The sequence below is a fragment of the Tasmannia lanceolata genome, unplaced genomic scaffold (assembly GCF_043159265.1).
Source record: "Tasmannia lanceolata isolate RefF3 unplaced genomic scaffold, GAP_Taslan_0.1 ptg000019l, whole genome shotgun sequence".
In the NCBI taxonomy this organism is placed as follows: Eukaryota; Viridiplantae; Streptophyta; class Magnoliopsida; order Canellales; family Winteraceae; genus Tasmannia; species Tasmannia lanceolata.
This window is the reverse complement of record NW_027518696.1, coordinates 22,247,501-22,272,491: the sequence shown is the minus strand read 5'-3', so window position 1 is coordinate 22,272,491 and position 24,991 is coordinate 22,247,501. Positions and strand designations below refer to the sequence as shown.

The 24,991-nt window shown below is 42.1% G+C and overlaps 3 protein-coding genes across 3 annotated transcripts in view; all 3 read right to left on the bottom strand.

The window, feature by feature from the left end:
- Positions 1–11,064: 11,064 nt before the first annotated feature.
- On the bottom strand, positions 11,065–11,538 carry LOC143852416 (uncharacterized). The gene has a single exon (XM_077361796.1). The coding sequence runs from the start codon at positions 11,536–11,538 to the stop codon at positions 11,065–11,067; it is 474 nt and encodes a 157-aa protein (XP_077217911.1).
- A 2,840-nt stretch (positions 11,539–14,378) lies between these two features.
- LOC143852415 (uncharacterized) lies at positions 14,379–15,383 on the bottom strand. The gene has a single exon (XM_077361795.1). It carries the CDS (start codon positions 15,381–15,383, stop codon positions 14,379–14,381), a length of 1,005 nt encoding a protein of 334 aa, XP_077217910.1.
- A 5,801-nt stretch (positions 15,384–21,184) lies between these two features.
- The window catches only part of LOC143853304 (U-box domain-containing protein 24-like), a 16,324-nt gene continuing 12,517 nt past the window's right edge, over positions 21,185–24,991 (bottom strand). Inside the window, exon 3 of the mRNA XM_077363021.1 lies at positions 21,185–22,839. Within this exon, the coding sequence (XP_077219136.1) occupies positions 21,386–22,839 (1,454 nt within the window). The 3' untranslated portion in view covers positions 21,185–21,385. The remainder of the gene's footprint in view (positions 22,840–24,991) is intronic.

The following is a 24,991-nucleotide window of genomic DNA, read 5'->3' as shown; positions in this document are numbered from 1 at the left end:
AATCTTAAAAGTCACTCAATTGGTACTCTTAGCCTTCTTAGTTCTCTAAGATGGAGAGGTACCTTCACCTTAATTAAAATACCTAATAATTTGGCATTGTGCCAGCATCTCGATCATGAACAGGTATATGTGCATTGCTTGGCTATATAATTTATATCATAAGCATTGATTTAAGGGGAGTACCTAACTCAATCATCATTTACTCTTGCTTATCATGTTAGTTTCACACTCATACCCTCTCTCATTCTATGTTAAAAAAAGGGGGATTTTTTAGGCTAACTTCACTACCATTTGCTATACATCTTCGTTTGCCCCATTCAAAAGCTTAAGGGGGAGTTTTATAGCTAATCAACATGAATTACTTCTCGGATATATCATTGTTCATGTATGCGCTTAAAACTTGATTAATTCGCCTTTTTGTCGATGACAAAAGGAGGAGAATTTTGGAAATTAATTATCTATTCATGTTCCATATGCATTATATGCTTTTACTTGTTATCTTTTATTGTTGTGCATATATTGAGGGGGAGTTCATGCATTCACTTGCCTATTATGTCACTCCACACACACCTCATAATCAATTTTATTTGTCATCATAAAAAAGGGGGAGATTGTAAGCCCAAGGGTCTACACTCCTATCTTGTTTTGATGATTCTAAACTAAATTGATTATGTTTTTGAATACTAATCTGTGGACACCCCCATTTTGCTACACTTTAAAAAAGTAAAAGATTCGGTAGTTTGTCAAGTTTCGAGTTCGTATTCCACGGGTAGATTTCACCTCGTTGAATGAATTCTGAAGTTGATTTGCGATCCTAAAGATTTCTAGGGTATTCCAATGGTATCTAGAAGATGAAAGTTTGAGTTTCCAAGCAAGTGAAAAAACCTGCTATTTTTAGAATTTTCAGGGTTGTCCTCATTTTTCCACTACAGGGGTATTTTAGTCATCCCGATGTGTCCCGTTTGACCCCCAAGTTGTATTTAAGAAATCTTGAGTGATTTTATGAATTTTGAAAAGGCTGTTATTTTTAGAAACTCTCTGGGTTTTTCCCCAATTTGGGTATCTTGGGGGTTGTGTTGGTCATTTCTAATGTGCCTGAGACTATCTCTAAAGTATGACTGAAGAATCCTCAAAAATCTCAAGTGGTTTAGGGAACCTGCTATTTTTAGAAACTCATGGGGCTTCCTCATTTTCATCATCTTATGGATATTTCAATCATTTCTCATATATCCAAAATCATCTTGAAGGTATGACTGATGAATTAGGAGTACTTTCGTAAGATTTGGGATACCTGTTGAATTTAGATCTCTCAAGGTTTTCTCTTAGTCTTGCATTTCGGGGGTATTTTTGTCATTTCCAATATGTCATATTAGGTCCCTAAGTTCTGTCTAAGAAATCTTGAGTCCGTTCATAAATTTTCAGAAATCTGCTATTTTTGGAATTTCTCAGGGTTTTCCCTAGTCTCACCAAATTCTTGCACCTCGGGGTAATTTGGTTTTTTCCTGTGTGATTCTTTTGATCCCCGAAATGTGTCTGAGAGATTATGAATGATTTTCTGAATTTTGAAAAACCTGCTAAATTTAGAATTTCTCAGGAGTTTCACTTAATTTGGAAATTCTGAGTGTTGAGGGCATTTTGGGTATTTTCAAGGGATACCAAATGATCGTATTTGATATTGCTCACCGAAAGGACCCAACTTTAAAAGTTTCTATTTTTGAAGTCTGACGACAAAGACTTTCCATTTTTAATTTTTTCCTTTAGGGGTGAACCAATTTGAAAGTATTTTGGTCGCATTTGGATGTCTAAGGTCAAATAGGGGCATTTTGGTCAGAAAAGTTGTTTTCCAAAAAATGATGGTTCGATCATGTGTTAAGGATGCACCATAAATGTCAAATGGGTTGGGTCCATATATAGAATGTTGAATTTAGAAAGATTGTATTGATTTTTTACGGAAAAACCCGAAACCCGTATAAAATGTCCCATTGGGCTAAAGCCCGCAAAGATGGAGCTCATATGGGTTCACCCATGTGGGTCGACCACCATGGTGGGCACCCCACATGGCTGACCCACATGTGTTGGGTGCCCAACCTTGATGATGTCACAATGGTGACATCATATTTGTTAAAAGAAAAATAAAAAGAATAAAAAGAAAAGAAGGAAAAGAGGAATGGTTGCTTAAAAGAGGTTTTCCAAAAAAAAAAAGCAATGTGGAATGGGGATAGCACGTCTTATTTGACAAGAAATTAAGATTGGAATCAAATCCAATTTGGAAACAAGAAAGAAAGAAAGCAAGAGGGGAAAATTGGAAACAAGCCAAAGATGGGAGCTCTCACATTGGAAATTACTATTTCTCTCTTAACCCTAGTTTTTTTTTTGTATAAAAATCAAAGCAAACAACCCTAGGAAGGATCCAAAAAAATTGTCCACTCTCTCTCCTCTCTCTCCAAGAAAAGAAAAGCCCTCCTCTCTCTTCAAGTGTGTTCATCTCTCTCTCAAGTGTTCTTCACGAAAGGAGTTCTTGAATTCCTTCTTCTTCTTCAACACACCATACAATTAAGGAATATTGGAGCATTCTTTGGGTCTTATTGAGCGTATGAAAGGGTTGGACAAAGCGTATATCTCGGATCACCAACCCTAAAGACAAGGATCGTGATCAACGGTAATGATTTCTCATCTTTGCGAAGTAGGAAAAGCATGCTAGAGTTTTACTTTTGAAATATCAAATCAATGAATTTTTCTTTGAAATTCTAGTATGATATAGTATAGATTATAAGTTTTCAAAATCTAAAATTTCGCCAAAAAATTAATTTTCCTCCATATAAATATTGATTTTCTTTTCTTTTTCTTCGATTTGGATTTAAATTGGGTTTTCAAGGCAAGTATTTGAAACCATGGTCTTTTTCAAAAACCAAATTTTTTTAGGTTAATAAAAATTTTAAAACTACTGGAAAGTAAGATCTTGGACCACGGTTTGGCCGCTCGATTTCTGTTTTATTTTTCGAAAGATAACCCAGCAAAGGGTTATTTCTTGAAGAATAAAATAGAAAACGGGTCAAATCAAGTCCGAATTTCATGAAAATTTGTTTCCAAACCGATTTCTGGATTTCCAGTTCACCCTAAAATGTTCTAATTTTTTTTATGTTGTTGAATCCAAATTTAAATTATTTTAAATTCAGCCTATTTTTAATAAATCCCAAAGGTTTTTGAAAATTGATGAAACTTTCCATAATTAAATTTTAAATATAAAGTGGATTTTTCTTTGAATTTTTTTTTTAAAAGAAGATGTTTTCTTTACTGTTTTCTAATCGATTCTTCGTTTTGCGTGCCAAAATTATTTTCGTATCAAACTTGTGGATTTTTGAAATTTTTCCTCACAAACCAGTAACTTAAGTCATTGGAATGTTAGATAAAAAATTTCAAAGGGTTTTGAAAATATTTGACATAGTTTTAAAATTTAATTTAATAAACGGGTTTCAATTCCTAGGAAACATATTAACCTTTTCTATTTAAAAATTGACTTTATGGAGGAGCTTTAATCTATAGGTTTTATAATTTTAATAGAAAATTTTATAATCTATTATATATCTAGTGGAATTTTTCTTTGATTTTAGGATACCATTAGGTTTTCCTTTTAATTAATTCTTTGATTTCATCCGATTTTTGTGTGAATTTTAATTGATGTCAAATCATAATGAAAATCCATGAAATGTTTACAGTAGTTTATTCTCATGATTATATCTATACTGTAAAAGTTTGACTTGATTTGAGATTCATATGCTATGAGTTGCTTTGTTAATCTACAATCTGACCCGAATCTTGGAAAATTCAGAAATTGATAATAAAACTTAGTTAAAATTCATGAAACTCTTCCAGTAAACTACAATCATCCATATCTTGTTACGGAAAAGTTTCAACTGATTTGGAGTTCGGTGTAATCCTAGCAATCTGGTCTTAATGTTAATAAATCACAACTTAATAGCAAATCAATACAAAAGTTAGTAAAAATCTCCAAAAAAACCTTAACTTTTCATCATGAATTCAATCCCTAACTTGTTTGAAACAGAAAAGTTAGGGTTCATAGATTGCCTTTGTAAATTGGCTATGCTGTGACAACTTCACTGCGCACGAAAATCCTGAGAAATATGCCAGGCAATAATATACTATAACTTACGTGCTAAATTATACGAGGGTTGAGAGCACGATTTTCTTCCATGGTTGCGATTCAATGTTGAAGCTTGCGAACCATAGAGCCTTTCGTATTCCTTAGATGTTTAGGAACCGAAAATTCTTGAAATCGAAAATCATCAAGTTCAACAAATTGAACTAGCTCACTCCATGTCTTTGGAACCATTGGATTACGGCTTCCCATCGCAGGAACCTTTAGGGCCCCTTAGGAACACTTACGTCACATCGTGTCTTAGGTTTTAGGGAGTCCTAGAGTTAGGAGTACAGCCTCATCACGGCCGTTTGCTACAGATAGCAACCGTGACATAGATCTAGTTACACTAGTTACCTCACTTTTCCATAGGACGGGCCTAGTTACCTAGGATGTAGGTTAACCTGCATTAATCTAAGGAACATCGTGCACTTAGATAAGACCATATAGCATCTTAGATGATGTCCTAGGATAATAAAATCTTCAACTTGAACTAAATAATCTCTTAAACTGTTGAAACAGTCAATCTAGTCTAGATCGGTGTCCTAGATGAGTTAGGCATAAGTAGTTTAGTTTAGGTGCACCGAAATACGTCGACTCTGATCCCAGTGAGGCTTGGGTACGTAGACAGCTTGGATGCTTGATGGCATACCAATCATGAGTCGGCCCCACATACAAATGTTGGGTTTTGTATATTAGTGTTGTTTTCTAAATTCTTAATTAAATTAACTAAATATATAGGATTTCTCTCAAATTAGAATTTTAAGAGAACATTCACTTAGATTGAATCCAAACGAATTAAGAAAATCAAAATTCACATTAGAGAATACATTGAAATTAGATCTTAGGATGCATGTCACATAGTTCGAATATTAATAAAGAGTTAAATGAGCTATTTAAAAGAAATTCAAGAAAGTTAACTTTTGGAATTGAAGACCGGATTATTGGGCAAGAATGGTGCTTGTGGTGGTAACTCCACATACCTTCCATTCTCGTAATCAGGTAGCGAATCTAGATTTCTGGTCATTTACGGGTCCTAGATCCCTCATCTAGGTTGTGACTCTTTTATTCTCTTTTGCGTGGAATTCGGATTGCTTTAGTGATCCTAAGTTCACGGAAAAGATGAATTAAATCAATGATAAACGGCACACGCCAACCGTGTGGGTACGAGAGACCAAGAGAAAGGGAGGCAGCTCGCGGGCCATTCCCCTCTCGCGGGATCGGGTCCCACATAACCAAATTTGCCTTGAAGTGTTGTAATAAGATAGGTTGATCATAGAAGGAACCATCACATCACTTGGTCATGCTTGAAGATGTACTACAAAGGGGTCAAAGGAGCTAGAGACCACATGGGACAACTTACCTTGGAAGAACAATCAATGTGAAGCTCACCTCAACACACTCAAGCAAAGCAAGCACACAATAGAAGTCTATGAAGACCAAGACCAAAGAGGAGCGTAATTATACTTAGACTTGTTCTACATCTTCTCTCTTTGGATTTCTAAGTCAAGGCAAACTTTTCAACATATGTTTCTCAAAATATTTTTTTTAAATCTAACACTCACCGTATTAAGAACTTAAATGGTTAGGTGAATGTTTGTGTGGTGGACCAACATATTGGGGCCCTCATAACATTCCAAATTATAATAAGAATAGAGTTCCAAAAGGCCAAAAATAAATCAGCAACAAAAACAGGAAAAACTGCTGAATATAGGCTTCTCGGAACTCCGAGTTTTCTCGGAGCTCCTAGAAATCTCGCGGAGCTCCTAGAAATATTCCAGGGAGTATTTTTCAAAACTCTGTTTGATTTCTCGGAACTCCGAGAAACTTTCCAAAAAGTGTTCTGGTTGTTTTCTCGGAACCCCGAGAACGTCGCGACAGCAAAAAAATATAGTCGTTTGACCTCAAATGGCTAGTTGCTTTTTGGGGTATTTTTTATAATCCACCCCCAAACAGTCATATCATTTTAAGGGCTTATAAATACACATTCAAGAGGTTCATCTACCTCTCTTGAATGATTGAAAAATATCCGTAAGCATTCAAAACATTTAAAACCCTTTTGGCTTAAGCTTTTATTTTCTTCTCCACCAAACTTGCCTTGCACTTGCAAATCATTAGAGTTCGGATTTAGGGCTTTTATTTGCAATCCTTTTATGGAGAATATTTAAGGAGCAATTATTGTGCATCAAGCCTTCAAGAGAGGCCAATCAATCTTCTTTCTATTCATTGTAAAGGTGGCTAGGGCATCCTATTCTTAATACCCTAGGGAGTAGCGCTTAGAACTCGGCGAAGAAGGAGAGTCGGTGTAAAGGTGGCAAGGGCATCCTTATTTAATACCCTTGAGAGTGTAATCGCCTCAGAGCCGGGCATCTTGGAGGTCTCAAATAGTGAAAATCCTTGAGGACGATCTCAAGAAGAGTGGAGTAGGGCTTTGCTCGAACCACTATACATCAGTGTGTTCTTCTTTTATTCTTGCACTCTCATTTTTGGTTTGGCATTTTCTTTTTACTTTGATATTATGTGAACTAACCAAAACTAAGCAAGAAAAGAAAAATTGAAGTAGGTTAGAACTTTTAATTTAAAAAGGGATAAATTTATTGATAAAACCAATTCACCCCCCTCTTGGTTCCATAGACCTTAATTTCATGTCGTCTTGTGCACGCGCCATATCCTGGCTGGCCTGGGACGACCAGATCAAGACTCGGACAAATTTCCATATTTATGTTGTATGCATATACATACAAGCACATACATTATACACGTAAGTATTATACGTATCCCTATATGTATACATACGCGTCGCCTCGCATTGTGTACCCTGCTTCAATAATGAGGGACACATGGCGGCCCTTGGTTTGCAAATGTGAACCCCCTCAAGCTTCCAAGGCTATAAAAGACTTTGCTTACCCATTCACTTTTCACTTTTCACTTTCCTTCTGCCTCATTCTTGCTCTGCCTGCTCGGCTTTGTGATAGCTTTCTTGTCGTGGTCATCGCTGAGTTAGGAGCCTTTTTCTTCGAACCGGTACTCTTCTTTTTAGTGCGTCTTTTCGTTATTTGAATTTCTCCCTCTCTTTTTTTTTGTGCTCTTGATGTTCAGTAGTAGTCCTTGTTCTGAGTCAGACTCTAGATTGTCCTCGGGGGAATCCGCCTCTATTAGCAGTTCAGGGTCAAGTTCATCGAAGAGGACCAAATCTAATCCGACCAGGGTTTCCGGCCCGTACATGGCAGGCCATAGGGTGAATGTAGTTGCCCTTAACGAGCTCGTGGATAGTGGGGACGAGGTGATTTTAGACTTAAGCACCACCCCAGTCCGAGCAGATAACCCTTACCGAGCAGAGGCGAGTGAGAGGAGTTATATTACAGAGGTGTTCACCTCTTTCATTCCGGGACGGGCTGCAGAGGTCATAGCTGAGGCTCGGATGGACGCCAATCCTCAGTACAATATTCAGGCTCTTTACGAGGAGAACATCCTTGATGAGTCCAAACTAGGGGAGATTAGGGATAGGTATTGCATTCCTGAGCGGTTCAGGTTGAGAGTGGCAATAGAGGAAGATAGGGCTAGCAACGACAGTACCGATGTCTGTGTTTACGAGGAGGCCTTAAGGGCAGGACTTAAGTTCCCCCTACACCCCTTTTTTGCTGAGGTTCTCTGATATTACGGCCTGGCCCCGGCTCAGGTTGCACCGAACTCATGGAGGACGTTGGTCGCCTTTATGTAACTAGTCTGAGGTCGTCTTCAAAGAAACTTGTCCATACCGCTGTTCCGTATGTGAGCGCATCTGAAGAGGCATAAGGACGGAGGTTGGATCTATATCAGCCAGCGTCCTGAGGTGAAGATGATCACTGGCATCCCAACCTCCATACATAATTGGAAAAATAAATTCCTCTATGTCGAGGACAGTGAACCTACTAGGCCCTGGCCGGTTCCTTTAAAATGGTCCACCCCCGACACGCTTGTGCTAAGTCGCGAGCCGCTCCTGGAGGGCGAGGATAAGCTCATGTTTGCCCAAATCTGTGAGGACCTGCAACGAGAGGGCCTGATTCATTGTGCAGAGTTCTCTAGGGAAGAGATTCTGGCCAGGCTCGGTATTAGTATTGCGACCCGGGCACATAGGTGACTTTAGGCTAGCCTTATTCCTGAGCTTTCTTTTTCTTTTGTCGTTACTGATGCCGGTTTTATTCCTGGTGAATTTCAGAGATGCAGAACCAGTCCGCACTGGAGAAGGTGAGATAGAATGCCTTTGGTAGGGGCCAGAAAAGGAAGGCCCCCGAAACTTCCAGTCCTTTACCAGCCCAGGACACGCCACCCAAAGGGAATAAGCCAACGGTGAAGATCGTCAGCGCTTATGGCCCTGGAGCCGGATCCGACCAGAATGTGGTCCTTGGCGTTGCTTCTCACTCTGCATGGCCCGGGGACAACATTTTTCGCCCCAACTGGGGCGTTCAGAAGAACGACACCGGCCTGGGAGTTAGTCGCCAGAGAGATTATCACCAAGGGCTTGCTGAAGGAGGACAAGCTCAAGGTTATGAACGAGCCTCCGGGCATGGCCAAGGAGGCTATGTTCTCTTCAATCTACCAGGTGCTCTGATTTTTAGTTTGGTTCCTACTCGTTCGCTGTCTATCCTGTTATTCATATCCTTTCCTTTTATTCGCAGATCGGATGTTACTATAATAACATCTACGAGAAGAGCCGGGGCTTCTCCACAGCGATTATCCAATCTGAGGCTGAAATCGATAAGCTGAAGCAGGAAGCCGAGGAGCTGAAAAGGTCCATTGTTGAGAGGGACCAGGAGATCAGGAGGCTAAACGGTGAAATGGCCGCCCAAGGGGAGAAGGCCCTCGACGCCCTCAACAAGCAGAGAGAGAGGGCCCAAAAGAGGCAGAAGGAGGCCGTGCAGAAAGAAGAAGACGAGTTCATCAACCTGTCCACCGAGTCCTACAAGTTGGGATTCTCAGACTGCCTTGAGCAAGTCAAGGGGGCTAATCCAAATGTCGTCCAGGACGGCATTATCCTACCTGAGCCAGAGGCCGGGGGAGGGGACGAGCAGAGCGCCCTTCCAGTCGTGGATGCTCCGGAGGCGAACGAGCCTCAGGTGAACGATAGTCGCGAGGATTCCTGATCTTCTCGTTCTCCTCTTTTTGTTTGGCTCGGCCCTCTGGGATATATTCTTTTTGTTATGGCCCTTGGAGGCCCATTTGTTGTACATCTGCCCATCTGGGCTTTCATGAATAGAGTGGTTATATTCTGTCATTTATTGCTTATGCTTGTGTCCGTCTCGGCTTCAATTACACTGGTTAATTCTGGCTCTTTAGGCCACTGAAATAAAAAAGATTCAGTTTGTGGGCTCGGATCCACCCTGTTTTGTTTCCGACCAGAAGTGCCCTTCCGAGTTGAAACAAGCGGGGTGAAACAAGCGGCTTATATCCGAGTTGGAGAACTTGGATTTTTATTCGAGGTTGGTTTTCTACCTTTGTTCATTCCCGACTAGAAGTGCGCTTCCGGTCTTACTAGAGACGAACCGGGGTGACCCAAGGGGCTTGTATCCGAGTTTATAGAACTTGGATTTTTTTTCGAGGTTGGTTTTCTACCCTGGTTCATTCCCGACAAGAAGTGCGCTTCCGGTCTTACTGGAGACGAACCAGGGTGACCCAAGAGGCTTGTATCCGAGTTTATAAAACTTGGATTTTTATTGTTTGGTTTTCTACCCTGGTTCGTTCCCGACCAAAATTGCGCCTCCGGTCTTACTGGAGACGAACTGGAGTGACCCAAGAGGCTTGTATCCGAGTTTATAGAACTTGGATTTTTATTGTTTGGTTTTCTACCCTGGTTCGTTCCCAACCAGAAGTGCGCCTCCGGTCTTACTGGAGACGAACCGGGGTGACCCAAGAGGCTTGTATCCGAGTTTATAGAACTTGGATTTTTATTGTTTGGTTTTCTACCCTGGTTCGTTCCCAACCAGAAGTGCGCCTCCGGTCTTACTGGAGACGAACCAGGGTGACCCAAAAGGCTTATATAACCTAAGCAAAAAACTCGGAGCTTGCAAAATCGGTAACCTCTTTCATTTTCCAGAGATCCAAGCGTAATTACAATGGGATCCACTCCCGGGCCTTCGAAGGTGGTAGGCTATTGGTAGTATCTTCTAAGGTTTTTCGAGTTCCAGGCGTGGGGCAGCAGGTGCTCGCCAAGTGTCACCAGTTTGTAGCTTCCTGAGCGTATGATCTCTTTCACTTGGTACGACCCCTCCCAGGTCGGGGAGAGCTTTCATACCCTTTTTGGCTGAGAGACAGCGGCCTTCTTCAGGACTAGATCGCCCGCGTGGTATTCTCTTGGGCCTATTTTCACGTCGTGGTAGTTGGATACTTTCTACTTGTAGGCCGCCACTCTGATACGGGATTCTTCTCGGATTTCTTCCAGCAAGTCTAAGTTCGCACGGAGTCCGTTCCGTTGAGCTATTCATTGAAGTTGGCGACTCTAGGAGAAGGGACGCCGACATCAACGGGAATCACTGCCTCAGTTCCGAAGGCTAGGTTGAAGGGCGACTCCCCCGTCGCGGTGCGCGGGGTGGTACGATATGCCCATAGGACGTGGTATAGTTCATCGGCCCACCGACCTGCTTTCTCATCCAATCTGTTCTTGATCCCCTGGAGCAGGATTCTGTTAGTGACTTCAGTCTGTCCCTTCGTCTGAGGGTGCGCCACATAGGTGAATCTTTGTTCGATTTTCAGATCCGAACAGAATCTTCAGAAGTTTCAGCCATTGAACTGCTTGCCGTTGTCCGTTATCAGAACGGGGGATATCCCAAATCTGCAAACCACTGACTTCCAGAAGAAGATCTGTATGTTCTGCTCTGTGATCTTGGCCAGAGGTTCAGCCTCCACCCACTTGGTAAAGTAATCTATAGCGACTACGACGAATTCACGTCTTCCGGAGGCCGGGGAAAAGAGCCCAAAATATCCATCCCCCATACTGCAAAAGGGAGTGGACTGATGATCGGAGCCATGGGTACCGCAGGTTGGTGAATGGTGGGAGAGAATTTCTGACATCTCTCGCACTTTTTAACCAAGCTCAGCGTGTCTTGCTTCAAGGTCGGCCAATATAGGCCCCTTAAAAGTACTTTGATGGCCAGGGCCTTGCCACCTAAGTGCTCCCCGCAAATTCCTTCATGAGTTTCTTGCAGTGTGTACTCGGTGTCGCTTGGCCGGAGGCATTTCAGGTAGGGGAGACTATATGACCTTTTGTATAAGTTCTCACCGTCGAGGGAGAATATTGCTGCTCTCTGTACCACTTTGCGTGCCTCTTTCTTTCCTTCAGGAAGTTTCCCGCTTCGTAAATAATCGATGATCTCGTCCATCCAATATGGCTCGTTGTCGACCTGCATTACTTCTACGATCTCGTTCTAGATGCTGGACTTCTTCAGAAACTCCATGCATATATTCTCGAGAGCGGTGTAACCTGAGGCTGCTAATTTGGATAGCACCTCTGCCTTCGTATTTTCCTCTCTTGGGACCCTGACGACTTCGAAGCTTTCGAATTTGTCAGCCAGGTGGCGGACTTCTGCCAGGTATTTGATCATTCGCTCATCGCGGGTCTCATATGTTCCTTGAAACTGGTTGACGACCAGTTGGGAGTCACAGTATGCTTTCAGTCTTTGGGCACGGGTTTGGAGTGCTAGGTTCATTCCGGCGATGAGAGTTTCATATTCTGCTTCATTGTTGGATGCGCGAAACCCAAACCTCGCCGCATATTCCAGGACGAAGTTTTCGGGCCCGGTAAGGATCACGCCAGCTCCGCTGCCTAGCTTGTTTGAGGATCCGTCCACGTACAATTCCTAGAGCAAATCTTGCAGTGGATTCTGTCCTTCAGATGGAGTCGCAATTTCCTCAGTCATGGGTTCCTTTTAGGCTTGGGCTTGCCCCCTAGGTGTAGTTAGGTCCTCTCCACCTGGAAGCTGGACTGTTTCTGCTTCTGACGTGACATCCTGCAAGGGCATGGTGCATTCCGCAACAAAGTCGGCCAACACTTGAGCTTTTATCGCCGGCCTGGGCAGGTATTGGATGTCAAATTTGCTGAGTTCTACGGCCCACTTCACAAGTCGTCTTGAGGTGTCTGGTCTATGGAGAATCTGTCTGAGTGGTTGGTCCGTCAAGACCTTTATTGTGTGTGCTTGGAAATACGGCTTCAGTTTTCTAGCCGCCGTGACGAGGGCATATGCCAACTTTTCAACTCGCTGGTATCCAGTCTCAGCATCGTGTAGGACTTGCTGACATAGTAGATCGGTTTCTGTTGGTTGTGCTCTTCTCTAATCAGTACTGCCGCCAACACCATGGGGCTCACCGACAGGTACAGCAGTAGTTCTTCTCCCAGTTCCGGCTTTGTTAACAGCGGCGGGGAGGCTAGGTATTGCTTCAGCTCTTCAAATGCAACTTGACATTCTGGCGTCCAAGGGGCAGTTTTGATTCCTTTAACCGCATTGAAGAAAGGGAGACATCTTTCTGCAGATTTTGAGACGAATCGTCCCAATGCGGCCACCATTCCGGTTAGCCCCTGCACTTCCCTAATGGTTTTCGGTGGAGTGAGCTCCACCACCGCCTTGATCTTCTCCGGGTTTGCTTCTATTCCTCTTCGGCTCACCATAAACCCCAGGAATTTTCCAGCGCCAACACCAAACATGTATTTTGTTGGGTTGAGTTTCATGTTATGCTCCCTTAAGACTTGGAATGTTTCTTTCAGGTCGGAATCATGATCTCGTGCATTCTGGCTCTTAACCAACATATCATCTACATAGACTTCCATGTTGCGCTCGATCTGTTTTTTGAAGAACTTGTTTACGAGCCTCTGGTATGTTGCTCCAGCATTTTTTCAGACCGAAGAGCATGACGCGGTAACAGTACGTTCCCTGATCCGTTACAAAGGATGTCTTTAGTATATCCGATTCATACATTCTGATCTGATTGTACCCTGAAAAAGTGTCCATAAAGCTCAGGAGTTCGTGACCTGCGGTGGCATCTATCAACTGATCGATTTTTTGGAGCGGATAGCTGTCCTTAGGGCAGGCTTTGTTCAAATCAGTGAAGTCTATGCAAGTTCTCCATTTCTCGTTGGATTTCTTTACCATAACGACATTTGTGAGCCAGTCCGGGTATTGGATTTCCTGAATGAAGTCGGCCCTCAAGAGCCTCTCCACCTCCTCTCTGATTGCTTGTCGCCTCTCTGGGGTGAAATGTCTTCTTTTCTGCTTTACTAGCTTACAGGTTGGATCGACGCCGAGCTTGTGCATACTGACCTCGGGGTCTATACCAGGCATGTCCGCGGTGGCCCAAGCGAAGACGTCTGCGTTGTCCATCAGAAACTGGGTGAGTTCTTGTCAAGTGCCGCCGCCCAAAGGGAGCCGATTTGAACAACTTTCTCGCTATTGTCTCGGTATAGAGGAATGGAGATGAGGTCCTCGGCTGGTTCATTTACGATGAATTGAGCTTCATATCTTAGATCGAGTAGCTCGATTGGTAATGATTCTGACGCGCTTTTGCCTTTAAGTGCCATGGCATATCACTCTCTATATTGTTGCTGATCTCCTCTGACCTCTCCCACGCCGCTTGGCGTTATAAACTTCTTTTTTTGATGATACGCGGAGGCAACGGCGCGGACGAGGTTCTGACCAGGCCGTCCCAAGATAGCGTTATAGGCTGACGTGGCCCTCACTACCAGGAACTTGATCATTGTGAAAGCTTGATGGGGCGGTTCCCCAACAAGGACCGGGAGTTATATCTGTCCTTCGACTTTAACAACTTCTCCCGAGAACTCGAACAAGTCTGAGTTCGCCGGCTTCAAACGGTCATCTCCTATCATCATCTGTTTAAAAGCGTGATAGTAGAGGATGTCTGCTAAACTCCCATTGTCGACAAGAATTTTTTTCAACTCCCAGTTTGTTACTAGCATGGTTATGACCAGGGCGTCGTCATGGGGGAGTATCAAGTTGTCGAGATCTACGTCTGCGAATGAGATCTCGTTTTTTGTCTTCATCTTCTTATTGCATGCGTGGACGACGTTGATTCGGTGCGCGTAGGCTTTACGAGCCGCTGACGAATCCCCCCCAGCTGCCAGTCCTCCCATAATGGTATTTATGACCCCGTTAGGCTGGGATCAGCGCGTTTCAGGATGTGGGCTCGCCGGCGCGGGGGATTCATTCCGCGTGATAGGCGGCTGGGATTTTCGAGGACTTCAGCCCTCAGGGCTTCTCTCCTTGCGCTCCCTCTGGTGGCCGTCATCTATAACATACTTCTTCAGGTACCCCTTGTTAATCAGCAGCTCGATTTCCTCTTTGAGGTGCCGGTACTCATCGGTGTCGTGCCCGTGGTCCCGGTGGAACCGGCAGTCTTTTGATTTGTCTCTCTTATTTCCCTTCGAGAGCATTTTGGCCGGCCATCTCACGAAGTCCTCTTCCTTGATCGCGGCTAGTATGCATCTTCTAGAAATGTTGAGGAGGGTGTAACTTTCCTCCTTCCTATGGGGGCTTCTTTTTCTTCTTGGAGCTCTATCGTCCCTACATTGTTTGGTAGGGTTCTTTTCTTCGGAGGTTCTCCTCCGATTCGAGTCTAAAGCAGCAAGTGTTTCCTCCACGGATATGTATTCTTCGGCCCCCGCTATCAGACCTGCCAACGAGTGCTGATTTAGGCGGGCTACTGATCGCTGGAAATTATTGGACTTGGCACATGCGAGAAGTGCATTTGTGGCGGTTGAAGGATCTAGATTCGGCACCTGAAGGGCTTCTCTGTTGAAACAGCCCACGAATGCCTTCAGATGTTCGTTATCCTCCTGTCGCAAGGCCATTAGGAACACCGCTGTTTTTCTTGGCCTCCGACTGCTCGTGAAGTGTCGGACCAGATCATCTCCAAAGTCTTCAAAGTTGCTGATGGAGTTTGGCTTAATTCGTGAATACCAATCTCTAGATGCACCCGTTAGGGTGGTCGGGAAGGCTCTGCAAAGGAACCCATCAGAAGCGCCGTGGAGGAGCATCATTGTTCTGAACGTCTCCAAATGGTCCACGGGATCAGTGGTTCCATCATATTGCGGAACCGGTGGCATCTTGAATCCTTTCGGTGCCGGTGCGCTCAGTACATTATCTGTGAATGGCGGTTTGTTTGAGAACGTCTTCGAGGTAGGCCGGCCCTGATCTTTTGCAAATTCTTCTATTCGGTGGTCTATCTCCTCAATCCTCTGTAGCATCGGGTCGGCCCTCTTATCTACTCGGCCCGCCGATCTATTTCTTTCTACAGAAGGGCTCGCAGCAGAGCCGGAATGACTTTCCAAGCTCCTTCAGCGACGCCGAAATTTCTCTTGCTGCGCGCGATCCTCCCTAGTTCGGTGCCTTTGTTACGATCGAGATCGCGACCGGCGACGATGATGAGGCTCCGTCTGTGCGTGTCAAGTTCGGGAATGGTGGACTCGCCTTGTGGAGTGGCGAGACTGATCTCGGTGGGAAGGTAAAGGCCCTCCCCTGGGGGCACTCGACCTTTCCTGCATAGGTTGGGGGGCTTCTATGGGATGCTGCGCAGGCACCTCTTGGATCAGGTTTTTGTACTGATCAACGAGAGTTGTCATCTATTGAAAGAGAGTCTGGATTTGTTCTGGAGTAGGGGTAGGGTTCAGGTGTTCTGAATGAACCGGGCTCTGTTCCGCTATTGCAGAAGGAGCTACTACCTGCGAAGCGACTCTCTCGCTCCGAGCCCTGCGAGACGCTTCGGCTCGGGCTATCTGAGCAGTTGGTACCCGAGCACTCCTCCGTCCTGCCATTTTTAAATGAGATTTCAAACAGGCTTTAGTTCGTGGTCCCACGGATGGCGCCAATCTGTTAGGCCCAAAATTGGTAACAGATACGGCAGTGACGAAAGAGCTGATCTGGCGGGTCCAAGTTGACTTAAGAATATTATGTCCTGCACAAGAGCGAATGAGGTCAGAAGACCAACCTGGAGTCGTTGCTCTGGACGGGCCCTTCGACACTCAAGTCAGTATGAGCAGAAGAGTAAAGCCAAAACTTGGAATTATAGCTTAGGAATTCGATCCCCCACCTTAGCATGAGTGAAGGCTATTTATAGTGAGAGCTCTGGGATGGTTGAATTACCTACCCCGGGACAGGTGTTGGCCCATGTGTGGACTTGATTTTACCTGCTCTTGGCAGATTACCAGGCTACCCCTGGGTTGGTGTCAACTTCATGGTGGGCCCTTCGGGGGCCACGTGTCGACAGCTAATTGGATGTGGCTTTTCATACCCCATCAGGACAATCTTCAATAATTCAACAGAGCAAGCAAAATACCATCAGAAATGATCAGCCCACTTGAACAATGCAACTGTAGATATGAATCCTTCATTGCAGGCCTTCCGGATTGTTTTTTGGGGTTTTTGCAAAAAGAGTCGCCAACCATGGACTTTTTGCAGATAGAGTCGTGTAGGTTCACATTTTGCAAATCAAGTCTTGACAGAGTTCAAACGGGAGACGATTTTAAATTAGAAAGAGACAAAACTACCCTTTTATTCCTAAACGTAATATCCCTAATTTTTATTCTTCTAAATCCCAAGTACGAGAGGGAGACAAAGAGATGCGGGAGGAGGGAGACGGTTTCGTGATTACGCATTTTTAGATTTAATCAACCCGAACTAACCCAATCTTAAGGTAAAAATTCAACCTGATTTCCTACAAATCGACCCAAGTTGCACTACCAAAATCAACAACAAACAATATACATTATTTGGATGCGGGAGTTACAAAGCAATTTCAAGCAAATGAATGGTTCGGATCAACCAAAGGTGTGTTGTATCAGGTTTTGGTTGTGTTGCAGCATGGGTGCCCCACATTACATGCATGCCTCTCGATGGGTGCCATTATAAAAACTAGGGGTGTGGAAAGATAGTAGTATCTCACACATGGTTTTAAATTCAAACCGGACCGAAAGTTCGGATTTCGGTGAGGACCGAAACCGACGAAATTTGGTATTTACCAAATTTTGGTCAAATTTTCAGAAATTTCAGGAATTTCGGCGAAATTTGCTCTAAAATATTAGTATTTTTATTCTGTTAGAGAATTTTGTAAACGAAATTTTGGTAATTTCAGTCGAAATTGTGTCCCCAAAAAATGGCATTTCATTATCTAGTATGGAATTTCAGCTGAAATTTAGGTTTCGGATAAGTCCAAAATAATAGCCGAAACCGAAATTTAAAACCATGATCTCACATCAGTGAAGAATGAGAGCGCCCAAGTGCAGAATGAAAACAGTACCTGTAGGGACAAAATTATATGAGTTGAAGAAATGGATTGATGTGGCCCTATTCGGATTGCAAGAAAAACTTTTCTTGTGGAAATTTTTTTCTCTAGAAAATTTGTTCGTTCCACAATTTAGAAGGAAATAATATGATTATGGTTAATTTAGAGGAATATCATCTTTAATTGAAGGTCCCTCTAAATAAAAATTGAAAGTTATATTTTTCATGGGTAAAAGGAGCGGGCAATTTTACAATTTTTCTTTCCAAACTTTTCCACAAGATTCCATAAATCCAGAGGGGTAGGAATATCATAATGCCACCACAGTACTCTTTAAATAAAGGGTATTTCTGTCTTTTTCTAACTAAAATAATCTGCCGTTTCAATTCCGTGAAATTACCGTCCAATTTACTCCATTTGCAGCACGACTCTATTTGCAAATAATCAATAGGAGAAGACTCTTTTTGCAAAAAAGCCCTTGTTTTTTTCCCAGAAAGGTAACATTTATTAATCATTAAAACCTTGTCACAGACTAGGCCAAGATGTCCCGACTACACCAATAGTTACTAAGTCCCTGATTTCTGACTTCTGTGCTCACGGAACAATTGCCTTGTTGCCTGCCCATGCTATGACATTTGCCATATTTTCTTCAATGATTAACGCCTTGTTCCTTGCCCATTCTATAACATTTGTCCTATCCTCTTCAATGATTAACGGCCCGGATCTATGGGCCCACCTCAAACCTCACAAAAGGGCCCATGCTTCAGCTTCATTGGAATCACATATGACGGCTGGCCCCAAGGCATGGTTTAAAATTTCGGTTTCGGTAACCATTTCGGACCCCACCGAAAACTAAATTTCGGCGAAATCCGAAATTTCGGTCCGGTCCGTGATTTGGTAATTTGGTTCGAAATTCCGGACCGAACCGAAATTCCAAAATTTCAGCCAAAATTCCGAAATTTAGGCCTAAATTTTGTTACACTTTTTTTAAATAAATAAATAATGGCATTTAAACGAAATTTCGGACCGAAATTACCGAAATTTGGTAAATGGCAAAAAATGAAATTTCGGAAAATTTCGGTTTCGGTCCCCACCGAATTCCGAAATTCGGTCAAAATTTAAAACCATGAATAAAGGTAATAGAAGTCACCCATTTGAATCCAAGAAAAGACCGCTGATACCCCCATGCCTTGGATTACCTTTTGAACTTCCATCAAAATTCATTTTGATCCACCCAGTATGAGGCGGATTCCATTCGGCACCACTTTTTGCTTCTTTTTTTCTTCAAAAATAATCACCTTCCAATATCTTATGATCTCACCCGCTATAACTAGGTGCATCTTCTACCTTTCCACACAATGAGGTCTGCTTTGATGTCAAGCACTAATCTTCCCCAACTCCAATTTTGGTAGTTGAAAATGTAGTTGTTCCTTTCTTTCCACAGGTGCCAAATTATCACATATGATCCTAACCTCCACAAAGCCCAACTCACTTCACTGAAAGGACCGCCACTCCATTCTAGTAATATTTTCTTGATGGATCTTTGCATTGCCCAATTTAGGTCGAAGCTTTTTGTTATGGTCATCCATAACTGGTGTGAGAAAGTGCAATAAACTAACAGGTGGTCCAATGAATCTTCATTGCATAAACATAAGACAGCAACTTGTCATGTGAGATTTTCTTCTTTTAAGCCTATCACAAGTGTTGAATCTTTTCTTCACTACTGCTCAAGCGAAAGTCACCATCTGAGATGTGGCAGCTGCTTCCCCGGCCTCAGGGATAGTTTACTTCTGATTTTTATTTGGTGCTATAAGTGCGATTGTTGAATAACTGTAAGAAAATGAGAAAGTTCCAGTTATGCTACCCTATAATCTCATGTAATTCTGTATGTAAGTCGATAAAGTATATAATGTAAGTGCTTTCGTGGGGCATTTGTTTCAAACACATTAAAATGAAACAATCACCATTAGCTATTACCTTATCTTTTACACATGCACCATAGGAACTAGTTAGCTAAGTCCCTGTTTGTTTTGGATTCTGAGAACCGATTGTGAGTCCAAAACTGCTTATCGGACTCAAAATTAGGATAAGTGTTCATGTTTTATCAAACCTGTTTTTTATGAGCCTCAAACACACTGATTTGGCATGCATGTTAATATGGAAAATATTATTTCAACATATCTCAACAGTTCTCAGTGAGTGGTAAGATTTATAATCAAAGCTATAATTAAAGATCAACATCAGTTCATGGCGAACTCTTGGCTTTAACTAGTGACTTAGTATCATGAACCATTTCCATTCTCTATGAAGTGTAGCAACAACATGAAGAAACTTTTTTGTGGATTTATTCTAAGCGGGCATCTGGAATATGAACCAACAAGCTGTTGGACCCGAAATTTTATAAAAAGGGCATAATAGTAAAATCTCTTATTTAAAAAGAAGATTAAAAAAAGAAAAGAGTGGTTACACATTACGCTATGATATTCCTAAAATAAAGGGATATACACAAAAAAATAAACACTTTAGTGAAAAGGAGAAAATGCCTAAATCCACTAAACTTTAAACTTTCGCGAGAATCGCCCACTTTAAAAAGAGGTTACGTAATATCTCATAAAAGAGGGAAGTTGAAATCGTGGAATCCAAAGATATAAGTGAGGTGGCATTCACAGCGACTCCGAAAAAGAGAAAGTGGAGATCGTGAAATGAAAGATAAAGGGTGACGTGACAGTTGCTAACCACTCTAAGGAACCTCTATAAATTGGAGGAAAGATGCTTTGAAAATGATCCGGATCCAATCCTAACGAGAAAAGGCTACGCAAAGGAGATCGGATCTTCAAGGGAGAAAAGATACGTGAAAGGAGAAATAGAAGAAAAATAAGAGCAATGTGAGAAAAGATTTGGGCTAACAGTTTCTTTTCTTCTTCTCTCTTGCTTTTTTGCAGGTTTCCTTTAGGAAGAAGACCTTTCTCCCTTTAGAGTATCTTCCAGTGACTTTCTAAATGGAGAAAGATGATGAAGACTCCCTTTAAGGTCTCTTCCAGGGACTTTCTACAGGGAGGAAGATAAAGAAGACCTTTATCTCTTTAGAGTCTCTTCTAGGGACTTTCTACACAGAGAAAGATGATAAAGACTCCGTTTAAAGTCTCTTCCAAGGACTTTCTAAAGCGAGGAAGATGATGAAGATCTTTATCTCTTTACAGTCTCTTCCAAGAACTTTCTAAACGGAGAAAGATGATGAAGACTCCCTTGAAAGGGATTTTCTAAAGGAGAAAGATGAAAAAGACTCCCTTTAGAGTCTCTTCCAGGGACTCCCTAAAGGGAGAAAGATGAAAAAGACTCCAGGAACTTTCTAAAGGGAAAAAGACGATAAAGATGACGTTCCCCCAGAAGAAAAATGAAGAAAGTTTGAGAAGATGAAATTTCCTCCGAGAAGATCTGTTAACAAAAAATCAAATCTTTCTGGAAGATAATTAATTGAAAATTGTATTTAGATAGGGAACCTCTTGATGGATAATTAGACATGTTTTGTTTTTCAAGAAATGTAATTAACAGCCAATAGAGCCGGAAGTGTACGATCCCTACTAAAATTAATAAAACCTCTTCTCGCAAGAGGGAAATTTGATCCCAATTTATTTTATGTGTGTGATCCTATTTTTTTCTTGCATGTGAAATTTGTTGCGAACACAAGCAAATTCAGCCCATGATGATTCCACTATTCAATCAAGGCAAAATAGGATGCTGACAAGGGACAAATTTCTAGAAGATGCAATATGAAACCGAAAAACACTTTCATTTTTCGAAAGTAAAAAAAAAATATCAAATGGAACTTTACATGCACACCAAACATGAAGGGCGAATATTCAAATGAAGAAAAAAAAACCAAACATGAGGGGTGCTCCCAATGAGTACAGGTAGTGAAGGCAATAGTAACACTGGACCCACATACTTTTTTCATCGCCGAACTTGAACCTCTCAAAAATAGCTTGATTGTGTCTGCAAGAGCTCAAGATGTGCTAATATCCTAGCAATCATTGGTTTCAATATGGGAGCTCCCTTCTGTGCAAGATCAATTAGAAGTACCTGAGCAGGCTGCCCATATTGCTCCCTGAGAGTCTCAATCCTAAACATCCTCTCCAACATCCAAATTGCTTTCTCTAGAGCTTTTAGACTCCCTACCTCAAGAACTTTCATAATAGCAAGCACACCTGATGCTTTGGTTATTAATATACTTCCTTTTTCCCATATCTCATCCTGCATTAAAGTTGCAAGAGCGGTGAGAACAGCCTCATCGGCTTCTCTATCCTTACCTTCCAATATTTGGATAAGTGGGGAAATAGCGCCAGCCTTCACTAGACAAAACGTGCTTTTAGAAAAACAGTAACCATCATGAACTTCACAAAAAGCTTCAGAGGAAGGAGGAACACATGACCATTTGAGCCCTTTCCGCTTGCTTAATGATATTGAGTTCTGTGATAGCTGAGCTAGTGAAGTTGCCGCTCTAGACTTGGCAATGGGAGACCCAATTGAAAGTAACCTTACAAGCCAATGAATTACCCCAAGTTCTGCCGATTGCCGCTGTAGTTTCTTATCCCAAGGGACCGTAAAAAGAACCATCACACCTGCAATATTCTCGAGCAACCACCTCCTTGTGGGTGTTGAATTAGTGGTGCTTACCCCAAGTAAAGAGATGAGAATAGGGAGTAAATGTGTCCTTTTGAGTATCTCTGTTGCTTTCTTGTCCTTGACAGGAAGGTTACTGATTAAGCCAATAGCGGCAGCTTTTTCATTTTCAGATGTTGATGTTGAGATCGTATTTATTATGATATTGAGGTAAGTCTCCCCAAGCTGTTCAGTCAACTCTCCTGCTTGATCTTTAGAGAGATTATAGAGTAAATTCAAGGCAACTGTCTTAATTTCAGTGCTGTCCTCAGTTAAAAAAGGTAGGAGAAGTTGAATTGCACCGTTTTCCTTCATTTTGGCTCTAACCTTGGAAGCACGTGAGTGGCTGGTTATGCTGTTGAGTGCTCTTAAGAGGTGATATTGAATAACTGGGCTGGATAGGTTCAGAAGTGAGAGCATTTTCTGCACCACATCTTGCTTGATGAGAATAAGTTCAGATTGGGCTATGCTCGCAAGTATAGCGGATGCCGGCTCCCGAAGTGTCATGAGCACTGAAGTAACGGAAAATAATAGTTGGAGCAGAGGTGCTACAATCCCTGAATTGACCAAGCGCGGAACATTTTCCGCTAGGGTTGAGAGATTTTGCAACGCCCCTAATGCAGTTAGCTTGGCTTCAAGTTTACCGGAGTTAAACATTTTTACTAGCGGCTCGATCGACCCTTCTACTCCAAGTGCAGATTTGCTTTGGTCTGTAAGCTCCATCCTTGAAAGTGCTGTAGCCATGAGAATCTTGCTCATTTCAGGACCTGCCAAAATTTGAATAGAATTGCAGAATTCAGAACCTAAGGTATTTAAGAAATAAACATCTTGCAATTTAATTGCAGCACAGAAAAATTATGTCAAAGTTGAGATGCTAAACAACCAATACTAACTATTAGGGGCTGTTTGGATACATGGATTTTAGAATCCAGGTTTTAGTTTGAAAGTGCTGTAAAATTCTGGATTTGCAGGCTTGGTAAGATCTGAGAATGGTTCATTGTCTTGGATTCTAAGTAAGAAATCCAGGTTTTAGAAATCTCTCCCCCATCTTGAGATTTCTAAAACCTGAATTTAGGACGATCTCCTACTCTCTCGCTCGACAAAAAGAGGGGTGAGGAATGAGAAACGAAAGGACGGTCTCGTTCTTCCCTTGTCTGCCCTCTAGGATTTTGAGGAAATCCAAGATTCTAAAATCCGCGTATCCAAACAGCCCCTTAATGTCATCACTCATAAAATCCCTGAAATACATCTTTGCTCTTGACAAATCAGCTAATGCATCTGATGCTCTTCTGCTTTAATGCTACCATGCTACACTTGTTATCTCAAAAACACTTATTGTTGCCCTCTTTCTAAATCTCCCACCATGTAGTTAGTAGGCTCAATTTCCAAAAGATTTTTCCTCTAAACGGGAAGAAGTTTTTTGAGTCCTCAATGAAAGCATGAATTGATCTTTAGCATAGGCCGGCAGACACTACAGGAGAAATGTGTGCTCAAAGTTTGGTAGAAAATAGCCGGAGCAGCAAAAGCTGTATGGCTGTCTTTCCCATGACCTGCACAAGATGCACTCATTAGAGATAGGCCAACCTCCATGCATGAGTTGGGCCACCATCAAAACGTCTTTTCCAAACTTGCAGCCTAGCAAAATTCATTAACTTTGGAAGGACCCATAAAGACAACCTACTTGTGGGAGCAACTGACACATTCCCCCTCCCCAACTCTAGAAATTTATAGAACAATCCTGTTCTTCCAATCGAAAATGGTGGTAACCTCTTTTCTCAAGTTCATGATGACACTTTTGCGACGGAAAAGAAGTTGAAAGTCTATACGAGACGACAAGAAACACGAAACTAGTCTAAATCACCATCAAGGTGTCACCATTACCTTCTTTAGGCACATTTCCTCTATTGTCTTCTCCTACTAATGTTTCTGTTGTGGATGCTAGCAATTCTGATATGGGTTTGCTCGTTGCCTTTTGCAAGCGTGAAAACTCTTTACCATGTATCTTATCTATAACATCGTCTCTTACAAGCATTGTTCACCTTGATTTTGCTTTTTTGCATCTATTGCATCCAAAAGTAGAAGGAAACCATGCTTGAAGAAATCAGAACACTTGGGGAAAAATCACACTCAAGGACTTGCCAAATTGCCAAAAGGAAAGAAAGTTCTAGGGTACAGATGGGTACAACAACCAGATTGTACCGTCGAGTGGTATGAGGCAAGGCTACATTCAAATGTATGGTGCGGATTACAAAGAAACGTTTGCACCAGTGGCTAAGTTAAACTATGTACTTCTCATTCTTCTAGCTGTAAATTGTTAAAGGATTTAAACAAATTAGATGTGAAGAATGATTTCGAGAAGAAGTTTAAAAGGAAGTTCTAGTAAGGTTTCATATCGAGGGAGAGCGAAGAGGTGCAGATTAAAGAAGGCGATTTACGACCTAAATCATTCACTTGTTGCTTGGTTTATCAATTTAGTACGTAAATTTAAGCACAAAACCAACTAGTATTCTAATGTAGCAGAATCATTTTTCTTTACACAAATGAGGGTGATATCCTTGAGGATGTGGGTGTGCTTTAGAGATTAGTTGGACAATTAATCCATTTTACAATCCATTGACCGAATATAGCATATGCAACAAGTGTGATGAGCAGATGTGTGTATTTTTCTCGTGCCACATCTTGATGTTACAACTGGATGAAAGCAAGGAGGCGACAACATTAGGATGGCCTATGACTAAAAATGAGAGTAAGTTGGGAGGACTCTTCGGAGTAAGTTCCCTGGCTTGGACAGGACATTTAGTTCATGGGTTTCACTGTTTGGCAAATCTTTCCACATATTAATTAAAGATTTCAGTTTGATAATCGTGGCATTTGAAAGGAAGATTTGAATACAACTTAGCAACAGACGCAAGTTTTTAA

What these genes read in the sequence shown, in the direction of transcription:
- LOC143852415 (XM_077361795.1), bottom strand. Translation starts at nt 15,383, where the DNA reads ATGCTACAGAGGATTGAGGAGATAGACCACCGAATAGAAGAATTTGCA.
- LOC143852416 (XM_077361796.1), bottom strand. Translation starts at nt 11,538, where the DNA reads ATGCAGGTCGACAACGAGCCATATTGGATGGACGAGATCATCGATTAT.